Raw genomic sequence first — 16,569 nt, 5'->3', positions numbered from 1 at the left:
TCTACATTTATCCAAGACCAAAACCTCAAAAAATACCTTCTGTTTGATAATTTTCTGTGCCTGCACCTCACCTTCACTTTACTGGCTTTATGGCTGCCCTAAATCTTTTCCATTTTTATCAGCCATCTAACTCTTTGTGTCTTCAGTTGTTCTCAAGTTGGTCATGCCACCGTTCTTGTCTTTTTCTTGTCCTTCTTGTCTTTTTCCATACCTCTCTTGCTAAATTTCAACCTTGGCTTGCTACCTGACTACTACCTCTAATGTTCACCTTCATTAACCCTACTATGTGATTTATAATCTCTGCTCTTTAAAAAAACAAAAAGTCATAAAAACAGTACATTTGGGCCATGAAATTCACTTTACTACTTTAGTGAAGTGAATACCTTCCTTTATAGCCAAAGGTTTTGAATCAAAAAGTAGTTCCCTAACACAATTTCTAGAACCCCCAACTTGAATTTGACTTTCCCTAAAATCAGAGCAAGGGACAAGGTAGTTTAATTGGGAGCTGATGTCAGGAAGCTGAGATGATAGAAAAGGAAAAGACAGGGAAGGGGGAAAATGCTAATAAAGGAAACCTCATTGAGCTTGTGACCACTGTAGATAACCTCTCAAGGAACCCTGTAGAATGTGACTCAGAATTATCCTTCCAAAGGATGAGAGACCCAATGTTATCTTCTGGCTCCTATACCCTGTTGATTGGAGGCTATCCCAGGGGGTGATAATTCCCCCAAAGTTTGTAGAAGACGTTTGTCTGTCTCATTGAGCAAGCTTTTATAGATTTTGTCCTGAGGTGGAAAAGTGAAGAAACTAGGTGGATACATGAGGTAAGATGCTTCTAGGTTGCATCTCATATGCAGCTGAAATCACAGGTCGGTAGAGTAGATGTAGCCCTGTCAAAAAACTCATTTCAATTATTTCTATTCTTTTGAAGATGAAACTTTTTCCTTCTCTATTTAGCTTCTCATACAAAGATTTAGAAATTTAATCACCTCTTCTTTCTGTCTTATATATCTAATCAGTTACCAGCACATAGCTTTTTTACCTTCACAATATCAGATGTGGCTCCGTAGAAAGGTTGAAAACTGATTGACCAAATCAAATTCCATAGAACTCACATAGATTCTCAGACTCCATTGACCATGATGTTGTCCAGCTGCTCTGTGAAGTTCACTAATAATATTTTAAAGGTGTTTTCTTCATCACGAAGCAACAAAGTATGTTTGATACATAGAAATAATCTGAAGACATCACCAACATTAAGAATACAAAAATTTTTCTAGTGAAAAATTTAAAATGATACTCAATTGGGGATTACATTGTTCACAAAGTATGTTATACAAGTGATGCTTTAGTTTCACGAAGATAAAACATTTGGAGAGAAGCAATGCGCCACCTGAGCAGAACAATCAAGACATATTTTTTGCCCAACTATATACCATAGCATTTTTTATTTGTTACCTCTTCTCAGCTATAGTTGTATTTGTGGACTTAATAGATTGTTACTATGAGCAAACACAGATCGCAAAGCTCTGCAACATTTCCCACTGATAAAAATTTGTAAATCTATTGCTTAAATATTCTGATTTTTGAATCACGTAAGATAAATTTAAGATAAATTGCATTTAAATATGTTGTCGATATTTTACTCTGGCAGGAATGTTAAGTTTATACAAACATTTGTGTTCACCATTTAAAAAATCATTTTGTAAATATTTTTCCTTGCTTGCTCCCATAAAGTATTCATATACATACATAGTCATACACATTGTTATTTACATCAACACACAACACTAAAATTACTATGTCAAAGCATCAAAAAGCCCCATGCTTTATTTATTAGAAAAATATTATTCCTCTGATACATAACTATTTGTGCAAAGTTCTGTCAGTCACAAGAGTTGTTAAATTTTAAAAGATCCCATAATGTGGTAGGCTTTCTCTCAAATTTTCCTTACTTCTTAGAGTTCAATTAAGATTAGAAACAATTATGTAAAGAGTAAGGAAAGCATACCAAAAGTTAGTTATTCCATTTTATTCTGAAAAGATTGCTCCACTGATAGGAGCACGTGCTTACAGGAAAAAACAAATGTCTAGTTTGGGAGCAAAACATGATTTATTTTTTTACAAACCGGCCTGCATGTTCTGTTCATCAATACATGTCCCTACATGTGAAAACCTTTTCCGCATGGTGTATCATTCTGCTCTGGGGGCTCTTTGAAAGTGAGCCTTTCAAGTCCATGCCCCACAGATCCCTGAAGTGTCTGGGAACTAACCCTTTGCTTTTGCCAGAGGTTTGAAAATGGAACACTTTGGGGCTATACAACATTGCTGTGCAATTCATTATGGGACAAAGAAATGTCTGGGGTTAGGCAGGCAAGCAACTAATGATCCTTCATTTTGTCCAGAAAAACATCAAGATCGATATGTAGGACATGCAACATTTGTGGAATGCTGTATTTTCTTTTCCCTCTAGGGAAGGGAGAAAACGCTGAATGATCTCTTTCTGCTGATGGCTACAACACTCAAATGATTGACACTATTTAACACATGCTTTTGGTCTCTCCTTCTCATCTGCTAGCAGCAATACATGTGATTGATCTTTGTTAACTTCCTGTATACTAGTACTCAATAATTTGATTTTTGGCATGTATATTTAGCTTCATTGATCCACGGAACCAAAATCTGCGGATAACATTATAATCTAAAATGAACGGAGGTAGTTCTGGGATATGCTAAAAGACATCAATCATCCATGATGTATTCATTTAAAAAAAGATCTTTTATGAATAAATAGGAGGAGCCCAGAGAAATAAAGCGTGTTCCAAAAAGATATCTGTAAAGTTCTCTTCCAACTCACTTATCTGTCAGGAATTAGAACCCAATACCAACATGAATCATATTTAATTAGCAAATTATTCCAACAATGGCTCAAATCGAAATGGGGCAGCAACATAAATGTGGTCAGTGTTACATGTCCTTGCAAATTTCCTTAACTATGACATTTTTAGAATTTGAAATTCAGAGCAATGTCAATATTTTAGGTTGAAATAGATTTTTTCCTTGTTCTTTTTTAGAAATGACATAGTAGGGGACTTGGAAACTAGATGATCATCTCAGGAAAATAATTAGCTTTGCATCTCCTTTAAGAATAATTGTCATTGTCAACAGTGTCAGAAACCGAATGCCATTATATTTGCCCAATAACACAGGCACATTTTCCCCACACTGTCCCTAAACAGAGACGTAGACAGTATGAATATGGCACCAATTGCTCTGTACGTGCTTAGAGTTATATTAAATGTAGGCAACATAGTTTGGCTGTGTCCCCACCCAAATCTCATCTTGAATTCCCATGTGTTGTGGGAGGGACCCAGTGGGAGATAATTGAATCATGGGTGCAGGCCTTTCCCGTGCTGTTCTAGTGATTGTGAATAAGTCTCATGAGATCTGATGGTTTTAAAATGGGGAGTTTGCCTGCACAAGCTCTCTTCTCTTGTCTGCCGTCATATGAGACATGGCTTTCACCTTCCACCATGATTGTGAGGCCTCCTCAGCCACGTGGAACTGTAAGTCCAATAAATCTCTTTCTTTTGTAAATTGCCCAGTCTTGGATGTGTCTTTATCAGCAGCATGAAAACAAACTAATACAATAGGGCCCTAGTATGAGAAGAAGATGATTGACATCATATTCAATCTTTCAACAGCTTTCTTAAGACCCGAGGATCTCAGGTCATCATTATTGGATCCCTGTGAGTCCCTCATCTACATGACCTTAAAGCAATGTATTTAAACAATCAATGTGCAGTTCTATAAAACCACAAACTTCTGAATTCAAATATGTCAAATCTTGATGAGGCAGAACACTGAGATTTTTCAGATTTTAAAAATTGTATTTTAGTTTTCAGTGGGTCACACTAATTATAGTTGAGTATATTCACAAGCAAAGACACACTCTCTAAAGTAATGAAAAAGATTAGGAAATTGGCCACTTAAAAAAAGTATAAATATCTGATGCCATAGCTCATAGTGATATCCTACTCCCTGTCTTAAATATGGAATCAAATATTGGTTAAGACATACATTTCTGAAAGTAAGATTTCAGCTATTTCCAGGTAACAAGTAATGAGGACCAATAAAGGCAGACAGCATATACCCAAATTGTAATTATACCTGTTACAACTTAGTAATTATACTCAACAAGGGCAAATTACTACTTTACCTTGCAAAATACCCATATCTTGTATTATATCCTCTTTTCTTCCACACCTAATTTAGGTATCAAAGATTAAATGTCTTTACTTAGCATTTGAAGCCTTTATTCAACTCTGACTTTCAAAGTAATTTATAAATAAGCAGATTCAAGCACTGATGATGATCAATATTGTGTATTTAGTTCTATTATGATGAGTGGAAATCTCAGAAGCATACAGTTATCTCTCCTAAGAGTTTTATAACTGAACATAATTATTTTGTCTTTCTTGTTCCCGGGAGATAAAAATGAGTGAGAAAACTCATAACCAAGTTCCTGCTATTCACGATGTTTCCATTGGGTGTAGCTATGATATTAGATAGGTTAATATCATAGCCTGCATATTCTGGAAGGATGCCCAGACATTCGGGGATTTGTAGTGACTTTCTTTGTCTTCAGCAATAAATTGTATTAGTCAGCAATATGTTCATTGGGGAAAACCAAATAAAATACTTTCAAATTAATCAGGGCAAGAAGGCTTTCAATATGTCTTTTTGACATACCAATTTTTTTAACAAATCAAAAAATTGAGACTTGTGCTAAAACTTGAATCATTCATAATTTCTACAGTGTGCTCATTTTTATTTTTATATAATTATATAATTTACACCTAGTTTGAACAACTTCTATATAGATAGGTATCTGTTGGATAAAATAGGACAAACAAGAGGAAAGTCCGCAAACAATGCAACTCCTTTACTTGATGACGGATTTGAGTAAAGTGTCTTAAAATGTCTGTTTATACAAAAAAAAAAAAGTACTTCTGCTAAAATGCAAGGGCAGCTAACATGCTGAGATGAAAACTGCTAACTCTTTTCTTAACAACACCATATGTCTCCAATTGGATCATAATGCAGTCAGTTCCCAAGGGAACGTTACACATGGAAGCTAACCAAATCAAGGCACAGTCTTCACTGTATGTTGACTCACTGATTAGCCAGCAATCAGCTACTTTAGATTTTCAGATTATGCAAGTGTCTGTCTGAAGGGTCTTTCTGCATTCTTGACATCCCCCTTAAAAAAAGCAAGTCATTACAAAGCCCTCCACAAAAATATTTCTCTTTTTGTATACGCTTCCTCTTATCTATGAACTCAATATATTTTAAGGAATTAAAATGCTCAACCTCTGAACTCTCTGATGGGTTTTAAATAGTAGATGCATTATACAGCAAACGGTATTGAAATCAAGCTTAAAAAGATGAAAGTCACATATTGTAAGATGGAAGAAGTCGCCTTAGTCTCCTCTGAGAATAACTGTATATAAAAGACCAACAAATAAACAAACCTGCCTTATTCAGATGAATCTTTATGTAATTTTTCTTAGTTTAATACTTCATTCCATTGTTAATTTTTTATATTGGAATTATATTTAAAACTCTACTTAGTTAATATTAAAACCTTCCACATACACTACTGCCTCAAGTTCTGGCATTTGTAGCTCTGATACACATAATAAATCCAATTATTTCATGTTTAATGCAATTCTTAATAGCATAAAATTAGAACACTTTATAATGTGTATAAAACCTTAGGAATTTTGCCTTGGGAAGTGTGAAATGCCCTGGGATAGTCCAGATTGGGGCTTCTCAAACTAGCTCTGATAAATGGACAGTATTTTCTAAAATTTCCAATTTGTCAGTAACTGATATTTTTGTAAAAGAAAATTACGCACTCAGATTTCATGACATTGTCAAATCGCTATACTAGTTTCTAAATGCTTTCTCTCAGTTTCTGTGCTTTCCTTGTCATGGACTGATAAGAAATGTTTCAGGGCTGGCATCAATTTGTGGGATTCATTGTGAATATCATTGTTTGGATATTTTGTAACTTGGAAATTGGAATTTTAATATTACTGCTGAGTCATAAAATTCTATCACTTCCAGCACATCATTCTTTAACTATTCTTTGCTATGGTTTTCTTCTAATCCACTTTAGACAGTTAGCAGCAGAGATTCAAAAAGCGAAAGAAGAATTACCAAAAAGCTTTTGAGAAAGATGAGTTGCTGCACAGTATTATTTGAAAATACACATTAAGAAAAGCAAACCCCCCAACTCTGCAGTGATCAACAAGGGCTTTACAATGTACTTATTCTAATAAGAGCAATTTAAGCCTCGGCATCATTTAGTCACTTATTAGTGAATTTCTTACCTGGGATGCCTGGTGGTGTTTTCAGATATTTTCCATTAAAATGTTGAATTACCACTTCACATTTTTCAGTAGACTCCATTCTGGGAAAAAAAGGTAAACCAGAGGTCATATATGGTTGTCAAGAAAAAGAAACTTAAGAAGTAAAGGAAAACAAGAAAGCCATAGAAATACTTGATTTGAGAACTGTACCCTAATTGCCAACTTTTTTCATGAACATGATGACCAGATTGATAAGAGAACATCACAAACTCGTTAATGCTGAGAAAGTATTATTCACTCTTTGAAAGGTGTCTATGTGGAGGGCTCTATTCTGAGCACTCGTTCAGAGGTAACCCTGCGGCATTATCTTAATTCACCCAGCAATATTTGGCAATTGAAAGTGTTCAACAAATGTCTGTTGAATGACGAATTAGCAAACCTGATGGGTAAGTCTTTTTATTGTCATTCATATCAATAAGGTCACTGAGGCTTAAGCAGATAAACTACCTTTCCAATAAGAGGAAAAGTCAGTATTTGAACTGACACCTGTGCAACAGTAAAGCCTGTGCTATAGCTACTAAGCTATACTGCTGATGGATTTCACAAAAGAGGTTGACAAGATGTGTTTTATTTGAATGGCTTGCAGCCTAAAGGACTGATTGGTATATTAATGTAGTCATCAGCATTATGACATTTGTATTGAAAATCCACTTTATGTAAGACATCCAAAGAGTTAGGTGGGGTCCTACATGTTGAAGGAAGGTATAGATACACAAACCTTAGGTTCTATACTTTCTCAGTATTGAATTTTGGACACTATCCTATTTTTTCATACTATCTTATCAATATTCCTAAACTGGTGTTTTGTGCCAAATTTTGGCATCTCACGTACAACCTAAAGCATGAACATTTTGAGCCATACCAACATAATTTAAATTTTGGCAATGTTACCATATCTTAAGAACAGTAATATTTGTAGCAGTTTCCAAATAATGAATAATATCTGGCCTTTATTATTTTATAAAATTGGATGGGGAGGATAATAATTAAGGATTAATTCTGATAAAAGAAAATTAAGTCTTCCAAAGAGTATACTAGAGGCAAAAATACATTTAAGAAACAGCACACATACACATGAAAGAATGTGTATGAAATGTGTAAAATGTGTTCAAAAGGCAAAGTATAATTTTGGATTTTCTGCTGTTATTAATATGAGCTTTCTTGTAATGGTGCCCATCAACTCAAGTTGTAAAACTTTCCTACCTCTAAATTTTATGTGTATTTCAGGACCATATTACATGGCCATATTACAGGACCATATTACATGGCAAAGGAAACCAGATACAAAAAAAAAAATCTTAACAAATGTCAAGTAAGTTATACATATTTATTACAGCTATAAGAATTCAAATGTGAGAGGAATCCCAGAAGTGAGAGAAATGCTGAGAAGAGGCACGGAATCTAGGAGAGGCTTTTGGAGAAGTAATTAGGGCAGGGGGCTGAGCTGGGCAGCTTGGAGGGCGTGCGTCCTTATTACAATGTGGTAGAGAGAGCAAGCATGTGGCTCAGTGGAAGGTTTGCCCGGGAAATTCTTAAAAATTAACTGAGAGAGGAAGTCAGGGCATCTGTATCACCTGTTTAACAAGTTTGAAGATGATATCAGGAACGAGTTCCATTTTTGAGCTATAATTATTCTCTGACAAAGTTTTGTTTTCAGATGTACATTCCCATGAAGCATGGGATGAGTGTGCATCTTTCTTTATTGATGGATATGACAAATCTCTACCGCCAAGCAGCACTAAATTTACAGGAATGAGGTCTATGTCTTCATACAGAGCCCCACACTTAGAACAACCCTGCACTTGGTTTAAAGTTCTGCTGTTGCCACCTTGAACTTCTTAACAGTGTTTTAACAAAGGGATCTACATTGTCATATTTCACCCTAATTTAAGTAGCTGATCCTGCTATGACAAGAGAGTGTACAAAACTAATTTAACATTAACGGTCAGTATGTATATCAGGTGACCCAATGGATCCACATAAGTATTATTTTGAAAAAAAAAATCTTCAGAATGAATCAATTTGATGTCCAAATAAAAAGAAAACTCTTTATGCAATTTTAATAGATAAAAATAAAAACAAAAACAGCATTTTGTTTACTACTCACTCACAAGTTCCCCTATATCAGAAGATATTTGGATAAGAAAGGCAAGCGGAATCTTTCCTCATTCTAAATATTTAGGAACAGCTAAGTACAATTTTCCTAACTCTTTCAAGTTTCCTTTCCAGTGGAACCTTTTACTGTAAGTCTTTCAATTTTTTTATCTTTTTTTTTTTTAAGTAGAAAATTTCCATTTCCAGGAAGAAAAGAATTCTAACTCTGTTCTTTCTCTCTTCCCACAGGATCCACTATTGTCTCTTTGGGAAAATAACCTTCTCTCCTAGCAGAGACATGAATGGGAGAGGAAATGTAAGCCCTTAATTACTACAGATGTTACTTTATGGAATTTTTATTCCAGGAGAGCTACAAAATGCAAAGTTTATGCCTCAGAGCCCCCTCCCTGTTCAATCTCTCTCTGGGTACTCATCTGGATAAAAGGCAGTTAAGAATCTAAAGCTTGCTTGCAAGAGTCCTACAAATCAAATCCTTTGTCTTAAAATGGCATGGAATTATAAATGAAGACTAATACTAGGGGTGTGTGTGTGTGTGTGTGTGTGTTTATTCTACATAATACATTTTAGGGAATAGAGATGAAGCTAAAAAAGAAAATCAAGTGGCTAACCCACTCCACCCACTTAAAATATTTTTGTTCTGTTTGAAAGCCTCAAGTCCTCCCTTCTGCATTCTAAGTATGATCATCTTTTCTTAACACTGTTTTACAGCCATATCAAGCTGGATGGGGGCTGTGTCTATGAACACAAAGACAGCAGAGTAGATTGTTCACTTTGGGTTCATTCAGATTTAACTAAGCGAATGTCTGCTGTGAGCCTTTAGAGACTCCCGTCTCTGAAAGAATAAATGCAATAAAAGTCTGTTTTCTGTAGCTGCCGGCGCTTAGTGTCAAACCATGTTATGCTGCACCACCCAACAGTGACAATTCCATTTTAATACACGGGGCACATTTTAACAAGGCAAAGCAGTCCTAGCAAAGATGGCAATATAGGAGCTGCCAAGGGGAAAAGGCTCAGTGTTCCTCATGCATTTTACGTGGAAGCAGAACAAAAGTGAGACTGAGACCCAGAAAGCTCTGGGGGGGAGGAAAGAGACTATATTTGAATAGCCATCTTAGGAAGAATGTGCCCATTTTCTTCTCAAGTTTCACAATTAACCTCTCTGAAATGCCAGCTCAAGCTATCTGGAATCTGGCACACGCTTCAGTTGAAACTGACACTAGCATTATCAAGTGAGTCTGAAAAGACAGCACGCCAGACACAGCTGCCTTTATATGTCCCTTTCAGATGGGCCACTGAATCACTACAACTGCATCTATTCTTCCTAGGCGGTACCTGAAACCCCTTGCGTCCCTCAGAACAGCTTGAGTGCCAGGCCAACCATTCACCTGACAATACATTAATTAGGATCTTACAAGGCTCTAATCATTGTATAAAGCTTCAGGGTTTTCTGTTAGGTCTGATGTTTAAATATAAATACACATTAAAGGTCCTGTTTGACATTCTTTCTTGTCTCAGTACCTAGGACACTGGCTTCAGTTATTTGAAACACACCACAGAATTGTGCTTCTTCTTCCTTTTTTTTTCCAAACAGCTACTAAGAGGAGCTAGTTTAACAGCCAATACAATTCCCACAGGCAAATTACATCAGATGAGAGGCTGATCCAATATTAGTAGAATGTTCTGGGTCAGACTTAACATGCAGAGGTAGAAATGTACTTTGCAAAACCATTTGCAGCCTACCTCTGTCACCTCCATAGAGAATCACACAGTTTATGGTCTTAAAGCAATAAGCATTATTAACCATGTATTTAAAACAAACCCATCCTGCCATTTATTATGGTTAATTAGAGGTTTCCAGTATTGTGAAATGTTTGTGGTTTTGCAATCACAGGCTCTGTACAAATTATTGGTAACTTAGAGTATCTAACGTTGTAAGCCAGTCATCCTCATTTCTGGTAAGATTTACGTATGCACAGGGTCAACATTAAAATATTTTTTAAAGTACTAAACTCTGCACTGCTTCTGACATTTCAAAAACAAATTATGTCATTTCCTTCTTAATCCATTGTAACGGAAGGAATAAAATAGTGAGTTCCAGAAACAAAGATGAATGAATGCGATGAATTTTCTTCTCAGTTTTTGCAATTTGTTTTCTTCCTGCCAGGCACCTGACATTCTTAGGATACAAGTGTCTTAAGTACCAAACAGCGAAGCAGAGAGGCCTCCCTTACATGCCCTTTTGTAGAAACCAGAAATTTTGAGGGTATCTTGCTCAGCATTACAACACATTCCTCTTAGGAAATGAAACTGTGGATGATAATATTTGACTAATGAAAACATTCCAGAGTTTGAGAGTCACATAATTTCAAGACTGGAAATGGCCTCAGATATCAACTTCTATATTGTACAGATGAAGAAAGTAACACTAGAAGACTGTGATTGGCTTCCCTAAAAACTAGTTAGTGGATGAGCCTGGAATAGAACTGTTGTCTCATGACTTTGAATTGAGACTATTTATTTGGAAGAGATGCAGCTCCATTGCTGGCCTCATGTCATCCCTCCTGAATTTCTCTACTGACTGATGTACTTCAATCTGTTCAAGAGTAGGATGGGTCCTGCTAGCTCCACTCTACTCAGCCACTATTACTTCAAGAAGTTGTTTTCAAAAATGGAATATAACCTGATATGAGATGTCAAGGGTGTTTCACCTCTGTGGTATTCTCTCCCAAAACCCATGAAAACTAGGGGTCCTATCATGAGAAAAACAGCTGACAAACTCAGATCTAGAGACATTCAGAATACCTGGCCAGTACTACTCAAACAAACAAAGCCTAAGAAATTATCGCAGATCAGAGCAGGCTGATGAGACAGGACAACTAAACACAATATAGTAACTGGATTGGATCCTGGAACAGAAAGAAAATGTTAATAAAAAAGTTGGCAAAATCCAAATAGAGTCTGGAGTTTAGTTAATGGTGATATACCAATGTCAGTTTCTTAATTTTGACAAATGTGCCATGGTAATTTAAGGTGTTAATGGGGGAAACTGGGTGTGCAATATATAGAAAATCTATATTATCATTATGGCTTCTATGTGAAGGTAAACTTATTCCAAAATAAGAAGCTTTTAAAATCACTGTACATTAAAATTATCAGAAAACTACTTTTAAAAATACCAATCTCTGGGGCCCAGCCCAGGAGATTCTGACTTAATTGTTTTGGCATGAGGCCCAGGCACAAAGATTTCAAAGCTACCCAGGTGATTTCAGTGTGCAGCCAGGGTTGAAAACTCCTGTTCCGAAGTTCTGTGTCAGGTATGAGAGACTAGAAACCATGGGCCAAACCCAGTCTACAGGTATGTTTTATTTGGACTGCAAAGAGATTTTGGAAATTTTGAAATGGTTGTCAACATTTGAAACTTGGGAGATTTCACATGAAAATTGAAATCTGTGATTCCTTTTAATAGATGGGACAGTTTAACCCATGCTTTCTGCATGGCAACTATGACATAATAAAAAACATATTTAGTCTTTTTCTCAGGTCGCTGACACACAACTTCTAAAACCCTTGGAATTTCCTGAGTGATAGGGGTATGTTTTGTTATTCAGAATAGACTATTTTTAACCACATCTGAGTTTATGCTAATGAGGTCACTCAGGTAGCTTCAGGATGGGGACTGGTCACCAGAAAGAGTAAGACTTGATTAGTGGGTTGGAACTTTCATCCCCACCCTCTCTGACTTCCAAGAACTGGAGAAGGGCCAAAGATAGAGCTCAAACACCAAGGGCCAATGATTTAATTAATCAAACCTAGAGGTTTTACCTAATGAAACCTATATAAAAATCCCTAAACAACAAGGTTCAGGAATTTTCAGTTTGGTGAAGACACTGATATATGCCAGGAGGGTAGTGAGCCCAGAGAGGCTACAGAAGCTACACACCCCTTCCCTGATACTTGGCCATATGCATTTCTTTCATTTGAGTTGTATCCTTTATAATAAACTGATAAACATAAAGTGCTTTGAGAGTCATTTTAGTGAGTTACTAAACCTGAATTGGGGAGTTGTGGGTACTCCCACATTTTGTAGTTGCTGGGAAGAAATGTGGGTAGCTTGGTGATATGGTTTTGCTGTGTCCCCATCCAAATCTCATCTTGAATTGTAGCTCCTACAATTCTCATGTGCCATGGGAGGGACCTGGTGGCAGGTAATTGAATCATGGGGGTGGGTTTTTTTTCTGTGCTGTTCTCATGATAGTGAGTAAGTCTGATGAGAGCTGATGGTTTTATAAAGGATAGTTCCCCTGCACACACTCTCTTGCCTACCGCCATGTAAGACAAGCCTTTGCTCCCCCTTTGCCTTCCACTATGATTGTGAGGCCTCACCAGCCATGTGGAACTGTGAGTCCATGAAACCTCTTTTTCTTTATAAATTACTCAGTCTCAGGTATTTCTTCATAGCAGTATGAGGATGGACTAATACACCTGGGCACTCCCTTTGCAGCTGGTGTGGAACTGAGCCCTTACACCTGTGGAGTCTGATGATGATCAGGTAGTTTGTGTCAAAACTGAGTTAAATTGTAGGACATCCAATTGATGTCAGAGAATTAGAGAATCGATATGCAAAAATAAGGTATTTGATGTCAGAAAAACCCACACATTTGGTGTCAGAAAAAAAGACATCACAGCACCCATGGAACAGAGTAAAAGAGCAGTTTTGTTCTTTAAACGAAGCCACTTTGCCATTATTCCTACCAAGCTGTATCAATTGCCAATCCTAAGGCAAAATAGTAGGTGCTGTTTATCACTGAACTTGCATTCTTTATTTTTAATAGTTAGGAGAAAAGAAAAATTATTTAACTTAATTTATACAGGAATAGTGGTGTATTTCTGCTCACCCTTTCCTAAATGTCCTCTCGGTCCTGCTCTATGCCCCAAGGAAGTGACCCTTGTATCGACTGTGTAATCTTAGTTCTTTTGTTTACTGGTTTTCCATTGGGTTCTGCCTACGGAAGCTTGAAAGAAAGAACTTCAAAAGGCAAGAGTAGAGAGAAATCTGAGTGGTTTTCCCTCTTTGTCTCCCTGTTTTGGCACTTCTGTCTAGCAGGGGTTGCATCTCTCCCTGTCTACAGTCCTTCCAAGCAGGCCCTCCTCTGAGGCTCTGGCTGTCACTGAACTCTGGAAACACCCCTGTGGTTGCTCCGTGAGCTCTGAGGGTAGTAAACATTTCCCTCTGTTGCTCCTCTCTGGGAACATCAACATCTCTTTGCCTTTACCTCAGTTCCCTTAACACTGCTTCTGTAAATATTTTGTAAATACTCCTTAATTTTCTTCAGTAGAATCATCTGGAGTGAAACTCTGCTTCCAGCCAGCATCTTGATGCCTATCCATAAAGCTATCAACAGCAGAGGAGTAAAAAAATTATCCCAAAGGCTGTGTGTTTCAAGAAGCATGTAAGAGATAAAGTTTGCCTTATACTCCATCTAGAAACTGCTTCTTTCACTTGGATTACCTGATTATCCCCAGTAGGGACACTCATCTATGTACTCACATAGATGCATAATTATCTAAATATACTTTTTTAGCCAGACCAATGTTTCTAGAAGGAATTTTCATAAAGAAATGGCAGAAAATTAAACTTAAATAAATAATCTGAGATAAAGTGAAAATTAAGCATAGGTGTAGAAAAGTCATACCATTAATGACTCTGGAATACATTGCCACTTTTAATCAATCTCCTAGCTACAGCCATATTTCATTCCTAGATATTATTGAGAAAAGAAAAATAGCTCAGAGCAGGCTCAACTATGTGAGATATGCAACATTTATCAGGCCCAGAGAGACATAAGTACGGGGCTTCAGTCATGGCTGTCTCTCCCCTGAGTAGCCATGCCTGGGGGCCATTGTTTAAGGCATTTTTGTTCCTGACCAGCTTTCTCACTCATTATCTTCATATTCCTAGCATTTGTGACACAAAGAGCAATGAATAACCAATTAATAGCTTATGTTATTTTAATGAAAACTCTTGATAAACAACTTCTCTTCTTTTTTCCTTTAAAGACCCACTTGTAACTATTGCTAATTGGACTGTATATTCAGGGCAACATGAATCTGGCTCCTGGGTGGCCATCTTCAAGCTTTGAGCTCAAATAATCTCTGTACTTATGTTATTTAAGGTTGACATTTTGGTGACTCAGGTGGGACCTGAAGCAGACTTTCAGTGATCTCCCTTGCTTTGCTGACAGCTGGAGCCCTGATATGAGCATAACTTTCATTCATCTGACCTCACTGGAGTCAATGGAGGTCAGTCAACTGGGTAAGCCCTCCTCAGATTTGAATGCTCCATTCCTGGTTGAAGATTCAGACCAATTCACTTTTTGAAGCTGCACACATTCCTGCCACAACATGGTTGGAAATGAAGCTCTACTGTAAGGTAGGAGTTCCATTTGTTATTCTCTAGAGTTTCTGCTGATTGCAGATTTGTGACTTTCACTTTTTCTTTTTGAGCTAGTGTTATTTTGAATTAATTCTTAGAGTTTTCCCATCTTTTAGCCATGTACGGTGGCTCACGCCTGTGATCCCAGCACTTTGGGAGTCTGAGGCAAGAGGATCACTTGAGGTCAGGAGTTCGGACCAGCCTGGCCAACATGGTGAAACCCTGCCTCTATTTAAAATACAAAAATTAGGCATGGTGGTGGGCGCCTGTAATCTCGGCTACTCGGGAGGCTGAGGCAAGAGAATCCCTTGAACCTCGGAGGCAGAAGTTGCAGTCAGCCAAAATCGTGCCACTGCACTGTAGCCTGGGTGACAGAAAGACTCTGTCTCAAAAAAAAAGAGTTTTTCAATCTTTTATCTCATTTAAAATTTTGGTAGGGGAAAAAATCGTTTCTCTCTGAAAAGAAAAACTGTAATCTTACGGCTTAAGTGAAAAATTTGTAATCTTTAAAATTGGTCAGATTTCACAGCTCAGTTCAATTGACAAATCTAAACATTCTTCTTGGGTGACCAAAATTCCTCTCACTGGGTCTTTTTTATCATTCAAAAAGGAAATATAATTATGGGCAATCGTACTTCCATAACTGAGTCTAATAATAAAGATTTGCAAGAGCTGTTAGAAGTAGTAACTGACCTCTTTAGCTTTTAGGGTACCAGGGATTACTCTGTACTACAAGATACAACTTGAACTTTGTGTGTGCAATGGCTGACAAGTCACTGGCAAAAACTGTGGTTTCTGAAGTAGCTGAAATCAGTTACAGTGAATGATTACAAATGTACGGGGCTACTCATTTTTTCCGGTGTTTAGATAGAAAGACAGGTTTGGACACTTGAAGGTGGAGGAAACACTTCCCCTCAAGGCATAAAACTCCTCCTGTGGGAGGGTGGTCTGATCACAGAGTGGGCTGATGGGCACTGCTCACCTACCAGTCTTGAGGGAATGTATGCAGTGAGGTGCATTGTGGAAACACTGCATACCCCGGTCTTGTGGCATTTCTCTTTTCTGGGGGACCCAGGATTCAATGTAAAAGTGGGATCGTTCAATTTTAAATATCTAGGTGCACTGCCTGTTTTTCACATATGTAAACATTAGTCCCCAAAAACTGCAAATGCTTTCATTTTGCTATTCATTAAAGGGCTCAACCCTGAGGTTAGTAATCTAATCAATACATAAGCTAAGTTGAAAATACCAGCTATCTGACTAGACTGGTCTCCAAAATATGACTTTCTGGCATTTAGGTGGCTATTTTGAAACTCTTTGTAAAATAAATATACATATATAAAGGAAATCTCCATTTGTAGGAGCATCTCCCTTGCTCCACCTAAGCTACTAGAAACTTTTATGACAGGAAAAACAGTGCCTTAAAGTTTATAAAACCAACCTTACTTTTGTTTAAGATATTTTTACTGGTAATCTTATCTTGACTGGGCCTTTACCTATGCCCTTCTTTGTCTCAGTAAATAAAGGTGTTTAGATTTAAGTTCTGTGCCTTTGGGAGGTAAATTTTCACCTAAGAGTCATGTT

General features: G+C 37.1%; 1 protein-coding gene across 8 annotated transcripts in view; it reads right to left on the bottom strand.

Annotated features, from left to right (window-relative positions):
- RBMS3 (RNA binding motif single stranded interacting protein 3) overlaps positions 1-16,569 on the bottom strand; it is a 754,317-nt gene that overhangs the window by 263,029 nt on the left and 474,719 nt on the right. For all 8 annotated transcript variants that reach the window (XM_004033784.5, XM_031009629.3, XM_055383255.2 and 5 more), the window contains exon 6: positions 6,399-6,478. In XM_004033784.5, coding sequence (XP_004033832.1) covers positions 6,399-6,478 — 80 coding nt within the window. The remainder of the gene's footprint in view (positions 1-6,398; positions 6,479-16,569) is intronic.

The sequence above is a fragment of the Gorilla gorilla genome, chromosome 2, assembly GCF_029281585.2.
Source record: "Gorilla gorilla gorilla isolate KB3781 chromosome 2, NHGRI_mGorGor1-v2.1_pri, whole genome shotgun sequence".
Lineage (NCBI taxonomy): Eukaryota > Metazoa > Chordata > Mammalia > Primates > Hominidae > Gorilla > Gorilla gorilla.
This window is presented reverse-complemented; position numbering and strand designations above follow the sequence as displayed.